Source organism: Ammodytes marinus (genome assembly GCF_949987685.1).
Source record: "Ammodytes marinus genome assembly, chromosome: 11".
In the NCBI taxonomy this organism is placed as follows: domain Eukaryota; kingdom Metazoa; phylum Chordata; class Actinopteri; order Uranoscopiformes; family Ammodytidae; genus Ammodytes; species Ammodytes marinus.
In genome coordinates, this window is record NC_137215.1 from 17878412 (window position 1) to 17902467 (window position 24056).

The 24056-nt window shown below is 38.3% G+C and overlaps 2 protein-coding genes across 3 annotated transcripts in view; one reads left to right on the forward strand and one right to left on the reverse strand.

The window, feature by feature from the left end:
* Window positions 1-3708, reverse strand: part of lmbrd1 (LMBR1 domain containing 1) — a 68422-nt gene extending 64714 nt beyond the window's left edge. The window contains exons 1-3 of one of the 2 annotated variants that reach the window (XM_080037412.1): window positions 3631-3708; window positions 1667-1843; window positions 707-770 (exon numbers count right to left, since the gene is read on the reverse strand). In XM_080037412.1, the coding sequence (XP_079893538.1) occupies window positions 707-770; window positions 1667-1843; window positions 3631-3696 (307 nt within the window). In that variant the 5' untranslated portion in view covers window positions 3697-3708. The remainder of the gene's footprint in view (window positions 1-706; window positions 771-1666; window positions 1844-3630) is intronic. The other variant, XM_080037411.1, reaches the window with a different exon arrangement.
* A 15079-nt stretch (window positions 3709-18787) lies between these two features.
* Window positions 18788-24056, forward strand: part of LOC307257633 (uncharacterized protein) — a gene marked incomplete at both ends in the record, with an annotated part of 92550 nt that continues 87281 nt past the window's right edge. Inside the window, 3 exons of the mRNA XM_080036892.1 lie at window positions 18788-18875; window positions 19232-19306; window positions 19396-19495. Coding sequence (XP_079893018.1) covers window positions 18788-18875; window positions 19232-19306; window positions 19396-19495 — 263 coding nt within the window. The remainder of the gene's footprint in view (window positions 18876-19231; window positions 19307-19395; window positions 19496-24056) is intronic.

The following is a 24056-nucleotide window of genomic DNA, read 5'->3' on the forward strand; positions in this document are numbered from 1 at the left end:
TATTTGACAGATTCTATTAATTGGAATAGTCATAGTGGGCATTTTGCCAGGCAGTCTGTAAATGTTCATCACCATGTAAAACTAATTGTTCTGTCCGTCCATCAAAATGACCCTGTAAAAAGGGCACTGCTTCCCAATAGAGTTCATGGTGTTATTAGTCTCATTCATTTGGTTTCCATGTTTTCTTTTACACGGGTTTTGTGAACAAAATTGGAAGTTATTTTAAAAGGAACAAAGGATGCGGAAGGATCAGTGAGTGATTGTATGGGCCTCTCATCTTGATAACCTTTACCTGGGATCTGCAGCAGTTACTATAGAGATAATCTGTGTGTGTGTGTGTGTGTGTGTGTGTGTGTGTGTGTGTGTGTGTGTGTGTGTGTGTGTGTGCGTGCGTGCGTGCGTGTGTGCTCGTGCGTGTGTGTAAATGACCCACCATAGTGGAAAACAATGAGCCAGTGTGAATCCCAAAGTAATATTACTAACAAAATAAGATAGCTGTTGGGGTGAATCATGTCCCAAATGTTATTAAATATATATGACATTAGCAACAATTGAAATAGGAGATACGTTTGACATCATTGGAGAATGACAAAGCACACTAATAATCATTGATCAATAAACAGCTCAACGCAATCAAATAGCAGGGGGGGATCTCTATTTAAGATCATTGTGTATTATTATACAGCTACTAAGAGAATGCACTTACTGTAATATCCATACAGCACAGTGTCTTCAATTTGCCCTCTCGTCTCATTGTTTGCAGCCCAATCCTGGAAGTTACCCAAACAAAAATCCATTCATTAAGTGCAGCAGTACACGGAACGAATATACGAATCAATGACAACAGGCATCAATAAGATTAATATTTAAAAAACAATAATGAGTATAAAATATAGAGTGATAATAAGCTCCAACAAAGATGGTAGTACGGTGTATTTTCTGGATACTATTGATTCTGTCATTTATTTGTTCTAGTAACTGATAAACATTCAAGACAAAGGCATGGAACAAAAATAACAGAACCCACTACTTTACTTTTTCTACTATTAATGTTCTCTCAACCCTTTGGTCGAGGCCTATATTAAAAAAAACAATGGGAGGGGGGGGGGGGGGTCTGTCAAATTTAAATTTAAATTTAAATAAAAAAAAGGATTGCTTCTATTATTGCCCCAAGGAATTTAAAAAATAATAATTTAATTTATTTTTCTCTTAATGGCGACATCAAAGGGATTAGAATGAATCATCAAACTGGAAAAACCGGCCAAAAAATGAACTTCAACTCTGTCTCTCCAAATCTGTCTAATAAAGCATAAATGCCAAAAAAAAATCTTAAAAAGAAACCAGGTATTGTTTTTGCCTAAAGCAAAATGCTAGCGACACTTTCTTTCAGTTTCTGCAGTGACATGATTTTCACTTTCTTAGACTCATGTCCCATCTGAAGCTAGTATTTATTTTTTGATTTTCTCTAGGAAAGCCTACACTTTCCTTCACACCTCTTTGTTTTTATGTCATTTGTTATAACAAAGTGAAAAATAAATGCATTCAGCTTTTAGGTTTAACAAAAACAATGTGCACCTTGTCTAATCCACTGCAAGGTTAAAGGTTCCCTCAGGAAAAGTCCTTAGCACCATAAAAGTCAATTTAAGAAAGCAGGACAGATACTAACCTTATAGGTACCATTGGGATACTTCATGAATGAAACAAGGAATATATCCACGGGTAAGAGCGCAGACGTTATCAAAGCAATGGCCAGGGCACATATTGCTGTGATTGTTGAAACAACCTCACTCTCCTGACGACTTTGAAATTTGCGAATGTAGACCCAACAGAAAGCCAGTATTACCTAAACAGGAAAAGAGAAATGGTAAATGGTAAATGGACTCCACTTATATAGCGCTTTTCCCTGGTTTTTCACAGACTCAAAGCGCTTTACATTGTTTTGTACACATTCACCTAATCACACTCACATTCATACACCGATAGCAGCAGCTACCACGCAGGGTGCAGGCTAACTATCGGCAACATTAAATTATCAAATTAAAACAAAGTAAGAATAAAACAATTGTAATGAGGAGTGAAAATTATAAATGGAATTAGCATAACACATTTTGACCGACAGATATCTCTTAAATGTATGGCTGAAAATACCACCATTAAATATGCAACAATATAGAGGACAAGAGGTTCAAATTTAATTTTGGACTTTGCGGCTGCATGCAATATCAGAAAAAGTGGGTTTGTCAAATTCAATTAATGAAATAATGAGACAGAATGAATACATTAATGAAAGAATAAAGGGAGAAACACACAGGATTGAAACAAGTGTAAAATATAATCCAATCTGATATAAAACACTGTAACAAATGCTACCTGTGTGTGTATAAAGTGGTTGAACTTTATCACAGTGTTCATTTTATTGTGTCCTCCAAGGAGAAATAATCAAACCAAAGTGTCAGCACAACAGGTAGGGAATTAAAAACTGAGAATAGCCTGACTGTAGGCGCTTTGAAACAGCTGATCTGATTATATCACCCAACCTCCGTCCCTTTATCCTCTTATCTGCATACGAGTGAACACAGATTCACCAACATTGTTGAAGACTGGCAGGAAATAACATACAATTAACTTTTCACAAGTAGTAGAGAATTGTATTAACAGTTTTGTCACAAAATAGCTAATTAGCTAATTTATTCTGTTGCTCTTTAACATGGAAAAAGACAAAAACAAGAGGGAGACAACCATTGTAACAGGCAGGAAACTCATTAAAACAGAGAAAATGACAAGGTCATATTCCAGGCACACATCTTGCAAGAAATGAGGACACTGCTAAAACCAGTCCCTTCAGATCAAGGGATGCCATTCACAGACGGGATCAATTAAAGGCCCACAGCCTTAAGCCTCTGTCTGCTTGTTTGCCAGGCAATAACGCAGGCTTTGCATCCAAATAAGATCCATCTGAATGTTTGGTTCAGTTGAAAAATGGCTGCTAGTTGTTAGGGAGGGGATGCGTCACAATCATAGATAGTAAATAATAGGTCACAATTTATTTGGCATCCAGGCAATTCGTCTGGACTGCTTCTGATGTAAGCATGTGATCCTGAATGACTGAGGTAATGAGGGCTGAGCAGATTAGCTGATAGCGGAGCAACTTCAAGACAACACTAGAACACAGCATGAGTAAAAAAAAGAATGGGACTGACATGAAGGGCAAAGTTTCAACAGCACTAAATTCTATTTTTTTTTATTTCCGTAGAGTGTATTTTAAACCTTAAACTAGGCTATATCACAGAACAATATTCTGTTTCTAAGAACAGCCTGCGTGGAGACGTTCATTTTCTGTATAATAGAGGAAGAAAAAAAGCCCCGTTCTCGACGTGGTGGTGTTTTACACTGCCACTGTTCCTAATTATGTGAAATATACTTAAAACTAGCCTTCTTACGAGCGAGCAGCCTGTAAAAGTGTGTCACGGCTAATGTTAGCAACAACCAATCCAATATTGATAACAACGTAGCCGTGACGCTCGGGGTAACACGTACGTTAACCAAGCCTTGGCCTCTAAAACGCATCAAACTGATTGTACAACCATTTACTTCTCGATGAAATAGCTACAAAACTACACATTCGCTTACCAAGAGTATAAAGGTGAAAATAGACCACCCGAGCACAGACTCGGAGAGCATAGACTGAGCCGCCATCTTCACTTCCTGCAATAACAAACCCACGTGCTCCCGTTGACGTCACCCCGGTGTGGAGCGCTGCAGCAGCCGTGACGTCTCTCCGCAGAGAGTCCGTCTCCGTCTGTGCGATGAAATTGCGGGGTTTAACATCATCACTGAAGCGACATTAACATTATCTCACACTGACAGGAATGTAAGTTTAGCCATCTTCGAATATGTAGGCTATATAAAACTCGTATAAATTGTTCTTACATTTTGTTTGTAGGCTTTAGGCTTATTATTATTGGGTAAGTATCCCCAATGTAGGCTAACAGCATTTGTGATGTCGTAGGATGCAGCAAATCATAGTCTTATCTTATTCTTATCTTGCTCATCACATTTTTTTAAATTGTGAAATAGTGTGGTCAATATGCCCATAAAATGGAAATACATAGGCTAGGATAAGTAAAAAAAACAAGTTCCTTCGATGTCTGTAATGGAAAGATAGCCTACTAAACGTTACCTTCTACCACTGCATACAATTAAATTAGATTGTAGGCACTTATCTGTTATCTCCAATATTCAGTCAAACCAAATGACATACACACACTAGGTCAGCTGAATAAAGGACGACCTATTGTTAAGCCCTGAGGCTTTAAGGCCAACCACATAGCCGCTTTTGCTTACCTGAAGGGCAGTTCTGTCCTCAAGCACATGAACTATCTTTCAGCCATGTAGCCTGACCAGTGGGTATTGGGTATTTAAGATGACCTGGGAGACATTTGGGCCACCATTAATGAAATATGATAATACGATCTGATCTTTTTCTCCCCTTTTTCTGCATGCTTTTTAAAAGTTTACAGCAGCATCTGTCCAGTATTAAGGTACACAAATAACAGAATAATATAAAGTGAAGTCTTATATTGGTAGAAAAGTTGGGGCATTTTATTAAATTCTTACTTGCACCATAGGTCTATACTTTTGGTATTCTTCCAGTATGTATTCATTAGGCTTTAAATTGACTGGAAAAGTAGAAGTAGGTCACAGAAAATTAGGGTGCAGTGCACCTGTAGCTGCACTCCCATGTGTGCAGCAGATCATTGGGGTAATACTCGGCATCAATCATCCACCGCAGAGGTCCACACCAGCAAACAGCCACTTTCTTTGGTGCTGAAATGAGTCCCCTCAGCGGATATGATAATATATTTCAGGTATAAGTATTGATTAACTTTTTATGAAATGAATCAATCTGCTTTGTTGTACATTACAAAATGTTCATGTTCTATTTTCTGTCTTTTCCCTGATTTTCACTTTTCAACCAGATATGTATGCCTTTGATTGCAGTGGCGGGAGGATTGCTCTGACAATGTAGGCAAGAATCAGTATACGTTGTACCTTGTGATTTATATTGTGGAAGAGACTGTATTACATTTGCTTTGTCATTTCTTTCTGACATGTTTGCTTGAATTTCAGCTATAGAGCCTCCGGAATATGTCAAACCAATATTTATTTTTCTACTGTTTTTCTTATGCGGGGATAGCTTAGCGAATGTTCAATTAGGAAGACTGAATATTTTGCATTCTCTCTCTTTATTAGAAATGTTTCTCATTCTCTCTCTCTCTCTCCATCTCTCCTTCTCACCAGTGTCCTGACTCCACAGGAGGATTATTCTGCTCAACCAGTTTCACTGCCACCTTATCATGACCTCAAAAGGGGCCTAATTGTCAAAGATTCTGAAATGTATCTTTATCATGTCAACTAAGTGATTTGTTCACTTTTAAATATCTGATTTGAAGTCAATCTTGATTTAAATAAATGGCACTTTCAGAATGACTTTCACAATATAAAAAAAACAGTAGCCTACTGTGAGATATTTCTGCTACTTGAGAAACTTGTTAAGGTAATCCTTCTTTTCTTTTCTTCAGATCAAGGACTGGAGGGGCCATGGATCCCCTAAAACTCACCATATGTCTTTATTTGAAGTATAAAAATGCCTCCATGGCAATATAACTAAAATTCTTTGAAAAGTTGACTCCTTGGAGGTATGAGCTTTTGTTTCATTCAGCTGGGGGATCTAAACTTGTGCAGCCATGGGATAATATTAACTTTTTCAGGCTCTGCATGGGGTTTAACAGTCAGCTTGGGTTCTTTTGTTGCATTTAGACGTTCCACCCATATCCCCGGTTAAACCACCATTTCTTTAATTTAGGAAAAAAAAATCTTATTCATCTTTTATGCAGGCCCCATGGTACTGAAATGTAAAGACTTTTGCTGTCTTTTCATTTTCCAAGCCTTTTGTGACTGCAATCTGTCAGTAAGAGTCTGCTCCACATTTGGAGTATATTGTCCCGAATTACAACAGTCCAAGATTGTGCAACCATGCTTCAACCATGTCTGAAATTATTGAGAAAAAGGTTTAATGATTGGGTAAATTACTTTGGCATTACAGCCCACAGTGACATTGAGGGTCTGAAGTTTCTACATGTGAAAAGAATACGTCTCTACATTGTACCGGGGTAAATTAAATGAGTGCTAATGAGAATGAAGAACAGCTAATTAGTTGTTCAGGTTTGGGTTTGGACACATTCAAATTCAACTCAGCAAAATCAATAACCATAGACTATCTTAACGTCATTTATGCCTGTGACTTAAAATAGTCTAATGAAACTAATGTAATTAATTCAGAACTCATTATTCACTCACACAGGGAAGGAATTGGCCTATACTTAATTCATGCAACCTCTCAAAACTGGAAATGCCTTTATCATGCAGCTTGGCATTGTGCCCTAATGAAACCTCTGGGTACCTAAGTCTATTAAGTATTGGGACTGCTGGGACAAAGGTAGGAAATTGGCAAGATTTATGTCACTTAAAGAAGGATTTGCGGATGAGATAATTTAAATGTGATGGTTGATATGTTTTTTAACTCTTCTTAAAATGTGAGAATGATACCATATGTCAATCGCAGGGCTTCCTACAGTGAGCACTGAGCAGATAAACAAAACACTCACATACAGTGTTTTTCTGAGAGGATGATAGTTTGGTCGCAGAAAAATTATAGTATCACATCCACCACTCATCCCCTCTTCTTTTTTTCCCCGGCATCAAAACCAAGCTTTCTCACTGTTTGAAGAGCACACAAAAATGCTGCAGAAATCCTTCCAAATACTGTATGTCTAATAGCGGCAGCCCTGAAACACTTGCTCCCCATATCAAAATGTTGTCCTTTGATTCTGAATATTAAAATGAACTGTCACCATTTAACGTGGTCTCGTCCCACTGATTGGGTGAGAAGATTAATGGAGCTGACATGTCTTAAACAGACAGTGATAAAGTGCAAAGATTTCGGTTGGGTGTGGAATGGGTGGGTGTATGTCATTGTCAATGCCATGTGTGATAGTTTATGAATATATTTGTGTTTCTAATTTATCATGACTAAAGCTGCTGCTGTAACCTCAACTAAATCATCTAATGCTCAATGACCTTACCTTACTGTGACCTTATCATTAACCGAAGGTGTGTCTCCTTTGCAGGTTATGCTGTTGACAATCATAGGGAAATGTATGCAAAACGCCATGCTTACATTACATGTGAAGAGGTCACCCCCAATGCACTGCAGACAAGGGCAGTTTGTTGTAGAGACAGCGGAATAAAATGAACAAATGAAAAATGAAAAAGAAATCAATGCAGAAAGTGATAGGCATCAAGGGTTAAACACAGTGTCATGATAACAGAGAATGTCTTCCAGTGTCAAATATTGTACTTTTGATTTAAGTGCCATTTAGAGCTGAAATAACGAGTCAATTAATCAATTAACAGAAAATGTGTCTATTTTGATAAGTGATTGAACGTTTAAAGGCGGAGTCAGAGATTCTGGAGAATGCTTGTTGTCATCATCACATTTTGTAAAAATCAATGAATATCTCCTCGTAAGCAGCTACTTGTCCATAATGTTTGAATAAAAACAAAATCTGGTGTCAATACACAGCCTATAGGCTCTGTAAAGGTGTTGCCGAAGTAAACAAAGAGGCTCGGCCGACCCACCGATTTAGGCTAAATATTATCGCTATAAAAATACAGTTAGCATGTGTTTGTAGCAGTAAGTTACAGTAGTAAGTGTGGCAATAAATAGGTGTTGAAGACGAATACTTATCAAGCACCTTAAAGTTTGTTGAATATCTTTGGGTTTCGGCCTGTTCATCAGACTAAAGGATAAAGTTATGATATTATGTAGTCCAAACACATTTCTAATGCCATTGTTATAATAAGGATATATAAAAAGTCCCAAAAGTCCAACTAATTGGCTGTTTAATGAGGTCCCAAAAGAGATGTGGTGATATAACAAACATGTTCTATATATTTACCGTATATTCTCTACACATAATGACTTCTGAAGTGTATTCCAAGACAAGTTTAAACAACCTCACATTGCCCATGCTGCATGCAATTGTGCCTTGTGTTCAAAATGTACCACACTGGATGTTTGACTTTATATCAAAGGGAACCAGTTTCACACATCTCCCCCAATGATGTTGCCACCAACTGATTTCTTTTCATGAACTTTCAATAGATGGGTCAATTGTACGATCATATTTCAAGAATACCCCACAGAACCGTATAGCTGCAGGCCAGAACTGACACGTTATTGTATCTTTTTGATTCTTTCCCCTCTTTTTGTGTCGGCATACTGGAAGCTTTCATGGCCAGGTGAGCACTCAGAAATGATGAATGAGACTTCTTTATGGCTTTTGTAATTTTCTATGAGCACATAAAAGGTGCCCATCACTGGCCACGTCTTCATACCGATTACACACAGTGCGCCGTCTTTGTTTAGTGCTTTGCCATATGTCGATTTAGTAAATGATCTCCTAGAAAGGACAGGTGTTTTGCATCCAAGCCCCTTCAACAATGGCCAGTTGACTCAAGTAATGAAGAATCTAAATTAAGCGATTAGCCTGTTTGTATTAAGATAGATGACTGCTTGTTCGAAAACAATAGTGTTTGCAGAGGTTACGTACATTGAGTACAAATAGATGCTACAGCCATAGGAACACACACACACACAAACAGAGGAGAGTGCTGTATTTGTTATACAATACATGTTCAATATGAGAATGTGTGCCCTTAAACTGCACGTAGGGACGCACAACAGAGTCATTCAGCAGTTAATTGTCGTTCTGTATTGTTTAGTGTAAGAACATGCTTTCTCTCTTTGTGTTTTTAAGAAGGGGTGCTTGAAATAATCAACGCTGTTTATCATTGTTAATAGGTCCGGTTCTAGAAAGTTAGATTAGGGTGGGCCTGTAGAAATTTTAGGTGGGCACACTGGGCAGAGAGAGCGAAGATGCGAGTGCGCGCCCTTGTAAGATCTCTGCGTCTCCTTTTTGGCACATTTACTGTGAATTGTATAGAACACAATATGCAAATAAACTTTGAGTGTTGCTGTGTAGGAGATTTGATTCTTGCATGTTTTTTTCCAAAATGTTTATGAATAACATATAATATACATTATATACAACATAATGTATCTTTTTTTTAATCGCAGTATTAACTGTAGGCAGCCTGAGCTGATTGAAGAGAAAGCTTTGGGACTGGGCAACCTGGATGGTGGTAGTCCAGAGCTATACTATACACACTATAGTCTTTCCACTTTTCTTTTACGGGACATATTTTTCTGTAATATAATGAATTCATTTAAATGCAGTGAGAGGAAAGAAGCAGAAGAACTCTGTTGTCCAGTTATCTTTTTTTCCACAGACGAGGCTGAAATAGGCTATAGACTATACACAGTGCATGAGCAACTGAGGGCAGCCCCATTTTCAAATATTTTCAAATAAACTCAACACACTGTGCATGCCATGGACTTGAACGTGACGTGATCAGTTAACCTCGGATTACCTTCCAGATGAACTGATTCAATTATTAAGCTATTAACTATCTACCAAAACATTGTATTCCTTTTATTGTATGATAATTTACATTTACATAACATGATGTTGATATCAAACACACAAACTAAAAAAAAAAATTGGGGGGTCCCCCCTGGCAGTCGGCACCCTTAGCAACCGCTCATTTCGCTTATGCCTCGGGCCGGCTCTGCTGACCAGTGACCACTATAAGCGGGTGGGTAACTTGGAGGCAGGCTGTCCTGCCCCACCCAATAATACAATTAGAAGCAATGCATGGTAACGGTATATTCTTTAGTATTAATTCATTGTCTGAATTTTATTTGACATTTTCTTGGACAGCGAATGAACAGGTCCGTCCGATAGTGGGTCTGGACTTCCACCTAAAAAAATAAAATAAAAATTTGATTGGGTGGGCACGGCCCACCCTGGCCCATGGCTGCCGCCGGCCCTTAATAGCCCTATGCATTTAAAGCACTTTGTAACATCTAACCGACAAATGTTAATATAACGATCAACAGATTTATCAAAGATTCAGTAGCCTATAGTGCAAGATGAGGCCTGTGATATTGGACACAGAACATTGGTGTTTTTTTCAATGCAGCTTTGGCTCAGCGTGTCATCTTATCTTGACTTGATCGCATCATTTTAATTTAGAAAAAACACAATAAATCATAAAACAGATTATGCCGGACAGCTGTGACTCGACTTTGTCTTGCAGCCACTGTATCCATGAGAAGTCATTTTTGTTTGGATGCTATGTCCAGGTCAGGAAAACAATCACTGAGAGCAGCTCCTGCCAGATCAATACAGCTATACTGTAATATGTCCCATACATCAAACAAACACCTTCACAGATTCTGAAAAGCAGTCTTCAGTTAAGCTTCTCTCTTCCAGCAGTGGCAAAAAAAAAGAAAAGAAAGTTGTATCAATGGCATGTGGCTGGCCATTGGATATTGTATGTATACGGTGAAGGGATACAGTTAAGACCATGCACATGGGCCAATAGGCCTATTAAGAACGTGATCTCACCTTTAGAGTGTGCCTTGTAATGTATCCACAGGAGGATATTACAAGTCAAAGAATATCAACAACATCGACATTATGGAAATACTAAGAACACAGTCATGGAGGAAGTCAAAGCAGAATATTATGCAGAGTTGTCGGTTTAGCTGTGTATCCTGGTTAGCAGGCACTGGAGGACAGACAAGTTAGTGGGCTATGAGAACTGTGCGTAAACAAGAAAATATTGTTTTTCCTGAAGATGGAATTCATACAAAAAATGACTTGCATGCAAAAGGAGGAGGAGTCACAGGTGAGCATGGTTTGTTTGATTTTTTTTTGTCTACCAGTTGAATAGGTCTATATTTTTTTAAATGCAGATAAATGCGGTTTTGGAATCCCCCCACCCCCCTGCAATTTTCGGTAATTGGTTGCGCCTGAAATACCGACAATCAGTGACCTTAGAACACCTGTGGATGTTGTCTGTTTAATGATAAAGGTAGGTATTAAGAACGTAGCTGGTTATTCCGTAACAGTAAGACGTGTTATAACTTCAACAGGAAAACAATGTATGGAAATGTTATGGCTGCTTCTTTTAGTTAATGTTACATTTTACTGTCAGCTAAAACTTAGCTAGAATAGGCCTAAGCAAGCTTCATGCTAGCTTAGCTAAGGCTACTTGTAGTCAAATGTAATGTTTCGACAGAGACATGGGCCTACAACAGCATTTCTGTCAAGAGCACAGGCCAAGAGAGGAAAGCAAGCAAGTTTAGTCTCAACAATGATTGTATGAGTGAATTATTCCCTGTTTCCATTTACACATTTTTTTTTAACCTTTATTTATACAGGTATATCCCATTGAGTCCGAAGACTCTTTTGCAAGGGAGACCTGTTCCCATTTACACGTTACCATTCACACACACATTCATACACCGATAGCAGGCTAACTATCGACATTCACACGAGGCAAGGTGGGTGAAGTGTCTTGCCCAAGGACACAACAACTATGACACAGGTGGCAGGGCCGGGATCGAACCTCCAACCCTTTGATCATCGGCCGACCCGCTCTACCAACTGAGCCACAGTCGGCCAAAAACAGTGATTTATCCAGATTCCTATTCTCCAGCTTTATTTTAATGTAGACTCTCAAACCTCAATATCTTTTTTTTTATCTCTCTCTCTCTCTCTTTGGTGCCATTTTAGACCATTTTAATTGGTGTTGTGCCATATGATAACTCATTTAAAGTTTCAATTATTCTTTCAAAAGATGTTTTACAGTGTCAGGAGTGATATGATCTGCAGGGTCCATGTATTCTAGATGTGCATAGCATACCCTGCAAACTGGTTTTCTTCAGAGAAGCAGGAGGGGGTTAAAGTTCGCTGGACATTTCAGCAGTTGCCTTGGTGTCTTTTTGTTTTCAGCTGCAGGTAGGAGGTACGTTTCAGCGGCTACAACATGCTGTGTGTTTTTTTGCACGCATCAGAACTTGACCCTGGGGGCGGGGCTAAATCAACCATTCCACCAATAACTTTGTTGTGCCAAGATTGCCAAGATTCGATCAATTTCCGACTACAATCGAGATTGTGACACCCATATAATATGTATAAAAATACAGTTTCTGGACTCTTGGTTCCCTCCGCTCTTCTTGTCCTTGCTCACCATTTTGAACAATTCAGTCACTTTGTCATCTCACAGTGAGTGCCTGAAAACATAAAACCCTTTTGAACTGGGGAATATAGCGCCCTGGGAACACAATTCCTTGGGAACATACAGTATAGGTACACTCTCTTACTAACAGTAGTTTTAACTTAGCTTTAGTTACATGTTTATGTTCAACTGAAACAATATTGCTTATGTCAGATGAATGGACATTTTTTGGGGGAAAACCTTGTTGTATGCCTTTAAAACACTTAATTAGTGTTAAAGGGTAAATGGGGCATCTGTCAATTTAGCCTTTTTGTGTTTGGGGAAATTCTAATGACTGACACAGATGGTAAAATTATTACCGATCCAAAACCTCTAAAACAATAATTAAGGTCACAAACCACGTCTAAGCAAATATTAGAAAAGCACTTCGCCTTTTCTGAATAAAACATGTGACACTTTTAAGTGCACATTGACTGAAAAAAACTGTAAAAGGCCAATTTCTGGCAATATGCATCTCAGAATGTCTTGCGAGTCACGTTCGAGATGGGCGTGCAAACATGTAAATGTAAGATTCAGGGTCAGCAATAGCACGACGATCTGTTGCTTTCCACATCCCCCCGTCTCCCTTGTTATCCGACTTCACACTGAAGTGTGAACTCTCTATTAAAGCTGAAATGCCATGAATGTTGTATTTCAAAGGGCAAACCTCCAGAAATGCTTCAAGGGCCTGGAGGCATACATTTCACCTGTGAGAAAACATTTGGAAAATCTACCCTTACGAGCTCATTTCGAATGAGTTTTAAATTAAAGACCTCATTTCTGACCTCTGACCCATGACATCTAGTTTGATTTATATTACTGTGTGAAGAACCTAATATCCATACCTGTAAATGTGTAGTATTGTTTGCAATAAATATGAACAATTAAATCATAATAAAGGTCAAAGAGATGGGCATCAATTGCTTAATTCATTAATAAAACAAAACTTTAAACCCCAAAGTATTCAATTTCTAATGATGGAAAAGGACATTTTTTAGGTAGCTGCTGAGATGTTTGTCTCCAACTCATCACATTGGCGGTCAGCTGAATATAAATTTAATTTGAGCTTTTATTAATCACCATTAAAAACAACAGCAATGTGGCTTTTTACCTCACACTGAACATTTTTCATTGGAACTGCCCCCTGGGTAACTTTTTGACAGTATGTGATTAAGTGAGGATGGTTAAGGGCAGCACACATTGAGCACCAGCTTGAAACTCAAACCAACAATGTCACTCTTTTTCATGCAGGTTTAGCACACAACGCCCACACACTCTGTGTATGACCGGAAAGCAGCGACCAAGCCACAGCACGGCTTTTCACAGCACCGTGAGTAGAGGACTGTGTTCCAAGTGGAGTTGGTGAAGCAGAATATGTTGCACATTAAACCAAATGTGTGGATTTCATTCTCAAAAATTAAAGGTTTGTAATGTCAGTCCAGTCAAATAATCAACTGTACAGCCAGAAATCCAGACATTACTTGAATAACATCTATGAACTCCTTATAAAGTATGCCAGCTGATAATAAGTACACAGTCATATAGATGGAAATAACATCCATCTATTATCTTCCCTGTTTGTTTATTTGGTAAAACAATCATAATTTCTACAGTTTATTCTTATAAATACAGAATATTTCTCTGCAACACTGCCGCAATCTCCAAGGTATTTTGCAGCATCCTGTCCTCTTTTAAGGACCTTGGAGTTTATTAGGTGTCACTCCAGTTAGGTGCACTTAGAACCTTGATGCAGCCATCAGTGGGTTGCATTTGTTGCCTGTTTTGAGCGACACACACTCAGTCTACTAAGTGACAGGAAAGGCACAGATGTTTAGGCGTAGGCAGGTATTTTAAAAAAACACTAAAACCCCAGAATATAAATGCACCAGTGTAAACTCTCTTAGGGATGCATGTGAAGTTGCTGTTAATTGGTACATGATGTGGCCTGCTGGTCCATCAAGGTGCTGTAACATTCTCATTATTTCACCATGGTCCCAATCTTGACCGAATTATATAATAAAAAAAAGAACACATGTTTTAAAGCACTCATTCAGGGCCCTTCTTTTTACTTGCAAGAATTTGGAGCTATCTGCAACTCTGACCATTTCTGCCAACCCAGCTCAATATAGCGGAATATGTTTTTGTCAAGAATAACTCAATTCCACTTGAAGAGTAGCTGGAAATTCCTTTCTGGATGTTAGGTTAAAAAAATACGAACAGTAATTCAATGTAAAATGGAGGGGGAAAACTTTTTGTTGAATTAAGGATCTTTCCCTCTAAATGCCAGTGCACAACCTTTTCTTATTGAAACACTGTTAGTTCTAAATGTACTCTTGTGAACTGCAAGAAAAAAAACAAAGCCAATACTGAGGGCTTTGAACTGCTGAATCAGTCCAGATAGCACTGAGGCTGATACGCATTCAGGGACAGAATACAAATAAATACTAAAAAAGAAAATGTACTCAAAATGGATCTTTATACTGTTTCAACTTAAGTACTCCCCAAATTTCATACAAACGTTGCTCATGCAAGTCTTATAAAAATCCAGTAATGATGATAGCCCCCTTTCCTCTGTTAACTGTGAGATAGGCAGCAATTACCCAGCTAAGGATGAAAGTACTTCAGACTTCACTATGAACCAAAACATGTGTTACAAAAGGAGCGAAAAATAATGAAACCACTCAAAAGTAAATGTTTGTGCATGTTCTTCAAAGGAATAAAGCCATCTGCTTCATTTTACCTTAAGTTGTTATTTAAGCTATTTTCTTTTTGTATCCTTGTTTCTTTAACCACATTACTGAAAGGTAAGTAATGTGTGTGTGTGTGTGTGTGTGTGTGTGTGTGTGTGTGTGTGTGTGTGTGTGTGTGTGTGTGTGTGTGTGTGTGTGTGTGTGTGTGTGTGGTGAATGGGAGGGTACATTTGAAATCATCTGTCTAAACAGAAATGTGTGTGGAGCCTGAACACCTGTTTCTTTGGACCGGGTGGCTTGAACTGTTGGTGTGCTGTTTCAACTAACACAAAAAAACTTCATTTGTTAAACTTCAGAAATCAAAGTAACTCAATAGTAGAAACTCTGTCCAAACTCCAGACACATTTTCACATAGACACAGAGTACAGTGGATGACAGAAGTTGTCGCCTGCTTTATAGCAGTATAGTATTGCCACATGGAATTTGTCTTCTGACTAAAATAGTATGTGTGTATGGCGTGTGTTGCAGTAGCACCAGGCCTGCCTTTACAACTGAGCGCTGTCACCTCATAATGCGGGATCATCTATAGCCTGGAGTCTTCAGCACACAATACATCTGAATTCTATGGTGCGGTGTAAGCTGTTATGTGATGAATACACAGGTAAGTTTTTTTTCTTTTTTTCCTCTGACTCCTATCAATCCGAATTAAATGTTAATCCTTCATGTATTATTCCGGTATTTACTTTAATGATACTTAGTTATCACTGATAATAACGCACACGAAGCAAATCCACGCGAATTAGGCCTTGTGTTGAGAAAATGTGATAACGATAATACATCAAACGGCGTTTTAACTCCTGCACCTGGCTCAGTTAAACAAGTGAGTTTGTTTGCACTCCCGTTGGGCATCCCCCCCCCCCCCCCCCCCCTGGTACGAGAGCTTTATCCAGTGTGTGTTCCTCTTGTTTGCTGAAGTCTCTTGTCAGTGCGTTTCAGTAATAATGACAGAGTGGGAGGGCCACTCGGTGTAACTAATAAGGACTGCGATCTAGCGTGCGATCCCACTGTGACTTTTATTTCCAAGTCCTGGAATCCGGAATCAGACTGATCGTAATCACACATGGATTATGCTTTTTTCGCCGCTTTTTGTTTCGTTTTGCATTAGAGGAAACTTTAACAGCAACTGTAAGTACCCACAGACCGAATACATTTCACAGTTACAAAAAAATAAAATAAAAATCCGCTTAATGCAAATATCAGCGTGGTAGCCTACCCCCTTAAACCCCTTTATAACGGATAGCCTACTTTTTGCGTCTTTTTGACGCTCGCTGATGCGGGTTATTTTATTTAAAAAAAAATACGCATGGTTTAAGCTTTCTAACTTGTCTGTTAAACGGGACACTGTGCCTCGTGATCAAGTTATTTATGATTTCTTACTGCTCTGCTGCAGTGAACATGTAGCGGATTGCATCATATGTAAAATGTAAAGTAAGACATTTTGACGGACCCGACCCTGAAAAATATCAACCGCTTCATCCCGTAATTATTGTTGCGATATAAAAATCTAACTATTTAGCATCCAGCCAATCAGCGCTCGCGCAGAGAAACGCGCTGCATGTGAATATATTGCTAAGTGAAGGGAATGATGGAGAGGCAGGATGGAGTAACTTCACTGTCAGAGGTTTATCGTTGTGCCTCAAACTGTGTCATATGTGTGACGATATAGCCTACCTACACATAATACACTGCCCATCAAGGGTTGAAACTATGCAGATTATGCAGCAGCGTTGCTCACCATGAGGTAAACCAATGTGTCGGGTCTTAAAGTACCAATTTAACTCCTATAAAAATCCTTAATAATAAGAATCAGTCACTTAAACATTTAAAATAACTGTGGCTGCCAGGTTCGGCTATAGAGCTGAATGTTATGCATTTGTAGAAATGATGGGAATAACACCTTTACAGAGATAAGGAATGAGATACACACTGTCCAGCTCTTTTCCAAGGACCATGCATGGTTTGACTTGCAAGTGGCCATGGTCACCTCATCTTCAAGTGCCATTATACCTGCATTCAAAACTTAAAGATCCAGTGGGAGAAGGCACAAGTGGATAGGAAATGAATCATTGGAGCAAAACTAATTTGGATAAGATGGCGGCAGTTACAGAAGTAGAGTATCCTGAAAAAGACTATTGATCACACTTTGTCAGACTGTGCATATAAATTAAGTTACTGTGTTGTGGCTGTATTGTGTGGCCTGCGGAGGTCAAGTTCATTAATCTATGCCTTGGGTTGCTTCCTCCCTAGTGGAAATAAATAAATGAGCACCAAGAAGGAAGGATTATAGTCTTTGTAGCAGGGTTACTGCTGTGTGTTCACAAAACTGAAAAAAGCACTGTCACTTCATTATTTCACTGTTGCATTTGTAGGCTCCTTTTGAGTTTCTTCTTTTCTTTTGAAGTCCTTTACAAACACACTTGAACAAATTTTTCTATTTTTCTGTCAATTTTGTGGACAAAGTTATCCAGGAGTTCCAGAAATGGTTTTTGTTTGCGTTGGAATAGTCTGCTAAAAATGACTTAATCTCTCCAACTTCGCTTTGGAACTGACTCTAACCGTCCAGAAAAACAAATCTCACCTTCCATGCATGGCACAAGTGTAATGCAGAAGATTTGGTTTGGCAGCATAGTCAGATAGTTTAGCAGACTAACTTTGTAACTGGAGGTTTCCAGGTTTGATCCTTGCATGTGACGTCCTTGACCCAGACACTGCTGACAGCTTACACATCAAAACACTACGGAGTGTTAATTGAGTGCTAACCGAAACAAAGATCAAGGCTTTGGCATTATGACTAAAACCAGACGAAACAATACACTGGGATCCAAAAATAGTGTATTGTAAATCTGTTGAACCTCTCACACAATTGCTCAGTGACACATACTGTCTACACATGTCTGTAGTACACCAACAATAGGATAGGAAGAGGATGTTATCGCATCACGTTGCATAGCAAAAATAATGATTGAAACTGGCTAACTAGTATATTTCTAACAGGCAACACATGTTTTCTTTTTTCTCATTGTTGTAGATTGTATTCCGAACAGACTGAATCTGTGGGCACAATTCCACAGCTAAACTGTTGCGATGACACACAGAGCTTATGAAGCTTTGCTCACTAGTGTCCAACCCAAAAGCTTAGCACAAACATTGAGTATAGTGATTTAGCTGCAGTATAGACATCTCAATTAATCACTTCATGGCAGGTGTTCATGAAAACTAATGATTGAGGGACTCAGTAATGCATTCTCCAGGTTGAGTGACTTTACATAAACACACGGAGGCTTTTGGGACACGACAGTGGGCGTGACGGTCGGGATGTACAACATCAAGTACAGTTAAAAAAAAAAATAAAAAAAAAAAGACTAAAATGTTTCATTGGCTTTAGATTTGAACACAACTGATGGAAAATGATTGCAGCCAAAGACATGTGAGTGAAACCCTCTTGCTTAGTGATCAGACAGTCACGACATTGTTTCAGGCTAGCTGAATACATGCAACTACAGTAAATAAAATTTGCAGTGGCACCCAGCAAAATGGCAAGTTTAGAATAAAGATCAGTAGAGCTGAATTGTTTGCTTGTGTCTGTCGTAGGTCCTGTATGTTAGTTATGCCTTTGTTGACACTTGTATGCAGAAAAATATTTGATAAATATTAGCTTAATGCATGTTACATTTTAAAAAAAAATCACAAAATATTAAGCATGTATTTGACTGAATTGTAGAAATAAAAACTGTTCTGTTTGCATTCAGGTTTTTCAGGTGGACGAGCTCTATAGTGTCAGAGCCATGATTTGCTTGTTAAGGTGGGCCGCTTTCCTTTGGACTGTAAATACCATTCCTTGCGTTTCTGGAATGTCAGTGAGTGAACGAACAGGTATGGGTGTGTTTTCGTTTGCCCTCAACTTTGTATCCAGCAGCCTCGGCCTTGATGTATCTTAGCATAAACGTGCCAGTTTAAAAAAAAAGAGAGAGCGAGAGATTGTGTGTGAGAGTTTTGAATCAATACTATAGACTTGTCAAAAGATTTATGGGACAATCAATATTCATAAAGTCAATTTCCATTTCATTTTCAGTGAAGCTTATCCCACTCTTAATTAAATCAAAGAACCTTGTTTCTGTTGATTGTTCTTTTTAGAGTTTAAAGATTAATTGATTTTTTAAATATGGTTCAAAATATAAATGAACATCTGTATCAAGCACAGCCCACGTTTTTGTTTTGTTTTCCTCTAGATGGTTTGTGTCCCCCTCTGAGTGTAGAGGAATACAGGTTTTCTGATGTTTTAGATCGTCCCCTAGAAATGACAGGTATGTTCTAAAAGTGAACATGATTGCTTTTGTAAATAAGTCAGCATTCATTGGTTAATCTACTGACACGTTTGTGATCCTGTTCACAGGGTTCGATCTCACGGAAAAGTTCCTTCTCCGAAAGGGAACAGTCACAGAAGATCTGCCTTCATATCGTTTAGGAAGCAGTCCGCTCATTAAGCCGACAAAGTGAGTAGTGTGTGTGTTGTCATGTATGTCTCTGTGTTTATTTCCTGCATCATTTGGGTTCAGATGTTGTACCCCGGTTCTATGTTTGAGGATAACTCAGACAGACAGACAGCTTGCATGCCAGCCATGACCCGGTAAATAATCGCCCCAATTTGCTGCTTCATTTCTACCACACTCTTGGTCTTGCTACGGAACTGCAGCACAATGCTAAAATAAAATGTGCAGTCACTCATGTGTGGCCATGGCTATGAACAGTATTACACTGCAGTGTTCATTTCGGCTTAAAGCCTAGACTATTACTGTTTTGCTTCCTCATGCACATTTTCTGAGTATTGCTTTATTTCCTACAACTCAAACATTGTAAGACCACATGATACTGTCAAAATAGCTCAACTATTTCTGCTGTTAATGGGTCACTGTTGTGCAGGTTGTGATGAGGGCTTAAGCTTGCTTTCCACCAGATCCGGTGATGTTCTGAGATTAAAGAAAAGAACACGGTAGCCATAACTGGATTTCATGAAAAGGTTGATTTGAGGCAACCCAGATATACCCTGCACAGAGAAATAGCTCCATTTACCTTGGCTAATAAGGGTACGCTGCGAGGTGAGCCGTTAGACAGGGCATAATTTGAAGAGAATTAATATATATTGCGTTTATTCTAGAAATCTCCTAAGGGCAAAAATGGGACATAACGGAATAAAAAAAAACTCTGAGCATGTATAACAAGACAGGAATATTAAAATAACTACATAAATGATGACACAGTGAGGTGCCATTTGCTGAAGACCTTTATCCCCCTTGTCAATGGCTGGGACCGCTCTGTGACTTCACCTTGACGCTGATAGGATAATAAAGTGGGGATTTGAATATTTAATATAATATTTATAAAGGACTGTTGCATTTTTACATTAAGTACCATCAGTTCTGTCAAGAGACACCAGTTGCATGTATGAACCTGTAGCGGTTGCCCAGCTTAGCTTTAAAGCTGTGTTTTGGACTCAAATATTTTTTGTTCATTGTTTTGTGTCTCTGTGTTGTAACAAATAGAAGAGAATACGTCATTCTTTCGTAAAGGGGAAAGGGGAGGATATTTTTAGAATTTTTACATGACTTGCAACAGTAAACATTTACTGCCACTCTCCTGCTGGCTAGGTAAAGGAATCTTTGAGCTGGCTGATTTGTGACCTCCCTCGTCAGCTGGTCGAAAATATATTTACTTCAGCCCTTCCCTCAGTCTGGGCCCATAGTGCAAGAAGATGCTGGCTCTCAATGACACTGCTGACAGTGTCATCGGTTATAGTGGCGAGACTGCGATCCCTCTCATATCCAATTTTCTAAGTACTTTGACAGGTGATACTGCATGTCAGCTGAGGAGGGAGAGCTCAGGCAATTGCAAGAAGCAGGAGGCCCCTCTGCCCCTGTCACAGTCACTAAAACATTGCTCACTTTACTCGCAGGATATGCAGCAATAGATGCTGGACTATTTACATCTGGCTAATGTGTTGCCAGCTTCTTGGCACAGTGCACATTGTGGTGCAGAGATCCGAGCTGACACGCTCAAGGAGCTGATGCATTTTTTTTGTTAGTTTCTAGAAAATGCAACATGCATTCATACCAAGCTTCTATACACTATTCAAGCACATTGTTGCAGTCTGTAGAAGCATATATATGTTTACTTCTTATTGGAACTTCTGTCTCATATTTATATCTGATCTTATTTAGTCAGGCAGTTCAAAAACACACAGGCTTCGTGGAGTTTGCAATACTGGAGCAAGCAGATTCATTGCACTTTAGTTTTTGGCCAACATTAAATCTTGTTTTGCTAAACAAATACATACCCAAGGAAAAAATACATTCCACATATCTTAAAACATTTATTACGTCTTAAGTGGGCTTTTTGTTACTTTACTTTTTGCATACTCTTCTAAAATGGGAATTTATTTATTATTATTCTTTCGGACAATTCCACACAATACACAATTTTCTCTTGCAAATATTCATACATCATACTTTGTGTTGTCCGAAGGGAGACGGAAGAAGCCAAAGGCTTATCAGGTCCCGCCCCCATTTTCATCAAATTCGGATTCAGATACACAGATTACTGTTTCAAAATAAAATTAAAACAAACAAAAAACATTATTTTTTATATATATATAGCTATATATGTATATACATACATACATATACACACACACATACATATATATATACATACATATATACATACATATACATATATATATACATACATACACATACATACACATACATACATATATACATACACACATATATACATATATATATATATACATACATACATACACATACTTTTTTTTTAAGAATCTGCAGTCCAATACACAGTCAATTTTAATCTAATTGCTTCAGCTTTTAAAATCAGTTCAGCACAGTTCAGTTTTTCTGTGATAATGCCAAGTGTATAAAGTGTGAAGTGGCCTTGTATTTGGCCTGTTCCATTACTAAACTGGTAGTCTAAACACTTCTGCAAAAGTATTCCAAAACAAGTCTGTCTGCTGGCCTGTATTATTTGTTACAACATTGTAATGAAAGTGACATTGACATTGTGCTCAGGTTATTAGTCTGTAATTTTCAATAATTTTTGAAACATAATTTGCTTTGAAATTGCGCAAACTGCAACTCCCTGTGACAACTTCATCAAGTCCATTCCACAGCTTAATACCATTTACAGATATCGAAAAGGATTTAAGTGTGGTCCGTATATTTTTCTCAGTGAATTTACCTTTTCTTCTTAAATCATGCGAAACTTCTCTGTCTTCAAACATTGCTTGTAAACTGTTAGGAAGGCTTTTCTTTGAAGCCTTGTAAATAATTTGTACTGTGTGGTAATTTACCACATCACGTAATTTGAGAATTCTGCCTTCAATAAAAAAGTTATTAGTGTGTGCCCTGTAATTGGCTTGGTAAATAATTCGTATTGCTTTCTTTTGAAGAATCTCCAACGGGTGCAATGTACCTTTGTAAGTGTTTCCCCATATTTCAGCACAGTAATGCAGATGTGGGGAAACTAAACTCCAGTATAATACAAGCAAGGCCTTTTGATTGAAACAATGTTGTGCTTTCCAAAGTATAGAAATACTCCTGGCTATTTTGCCCCTGAGATGGCTAACTTGTGGTTTCCAGCTTAATTTATCGTCAATTATTACCCCTAGGACTTTGTGTTGCTTGACCCTTTGAATTTCAATCCCATTTACCTTGATTTTTACAGCGACATCTGATGCTCTCCTGCCAAACATCATGAATTTAGTTTTTTCTACATTTAGTGATAACTTATTTCGGTTTAACCACCCATGTAACTTAGTCAATTCACTGTTTACGATCTCAACCATATTATTCAGATCTTTCCCCGAATAGAAGATGTTTGTGTCGTCCGCAAATAAAATCAACCTTAAGACTTTCGACACTTTATATATGTCATTTATATAAAGCAGGAATAATTTCGGCCCCAAGATTGACCCCTGAGGGACCCCACAAACAATATCTAAGCATGTCGATGTGAACTCCCCTAATTTCACAAATTGTTTCCTGTCATGTAAATAACTTCTGACCCAGTCATGTGCCAAACCTCGAATGCCATATTTCTCCAATTTATTAAGAAGGATGTCATGATTAATAGTGTCGAATGCTTTTTTGAGGTCTAAGAAAATTCCTATAGAGTACAATTTGTGATCAATAGCATTACTAATAATTTCTACCGATTCAGCCAAGGCCAGTGCGGTGGAATGATTCTTTCTAAAGCCGAATTGACTGTCATACAGAAGTTGATGTTTTAGTATGGAATTTAGTATAGAATGGAATACAACACTTCTTTTGGATATGCCCCACATATCCAAAGGAAGCTTTGTGTGATTGGAACTATCATCAAAGCCACTAGTAACAAGTTAAATGTTAAATGGAATATGGTAAGCAATTTTCACATTATAAATGTTGAAGATACAGTACATTTGAAATGGAGAAAAAAACAGGAGCCCACTGTCCAATACTATATCAAATCACAATGGTTTGTGTTTGTTTACGGATCTGTGGCTTCAGTGCTTTGTGTCTGTCGTGTCAGCTAATTAATCAGATGGGCTTACTGTAATCAATAATGCATGGCTGTCTCACTATTTTTTTAAATTCACAAGCATCTCAATTATTTAAAACGCTGCTGCTTTTTTTTTTGATTGACTGTTAAGAAATATATTTTGAAATGCTGTATACAGTAATACGTTGAAATATGGCCTCACGCATGTAGCTGGGTGAAGAGCTTAAAATGACCTGTAATTGCTGTCAAACCACAACCAGGAATTGAAATCTGATGAATGGATGGATGTGTGTGTTTTATTGGTGGCCTGTTGCTATTGCATTATCTTTCCTCTAAATATACAGTATGTGCAGAGGAACACTTACTTACACTGGAAAGATGGTAAAAAAGCTGCCGTACTTCCAGATCCCAGGCGTGAATTTCACGTGGCAGTCTTCTATTATGCTGTCAGGCACAGCACTTCCACAGTAAAACGGGAAATAATTTATGGTGCTCAAA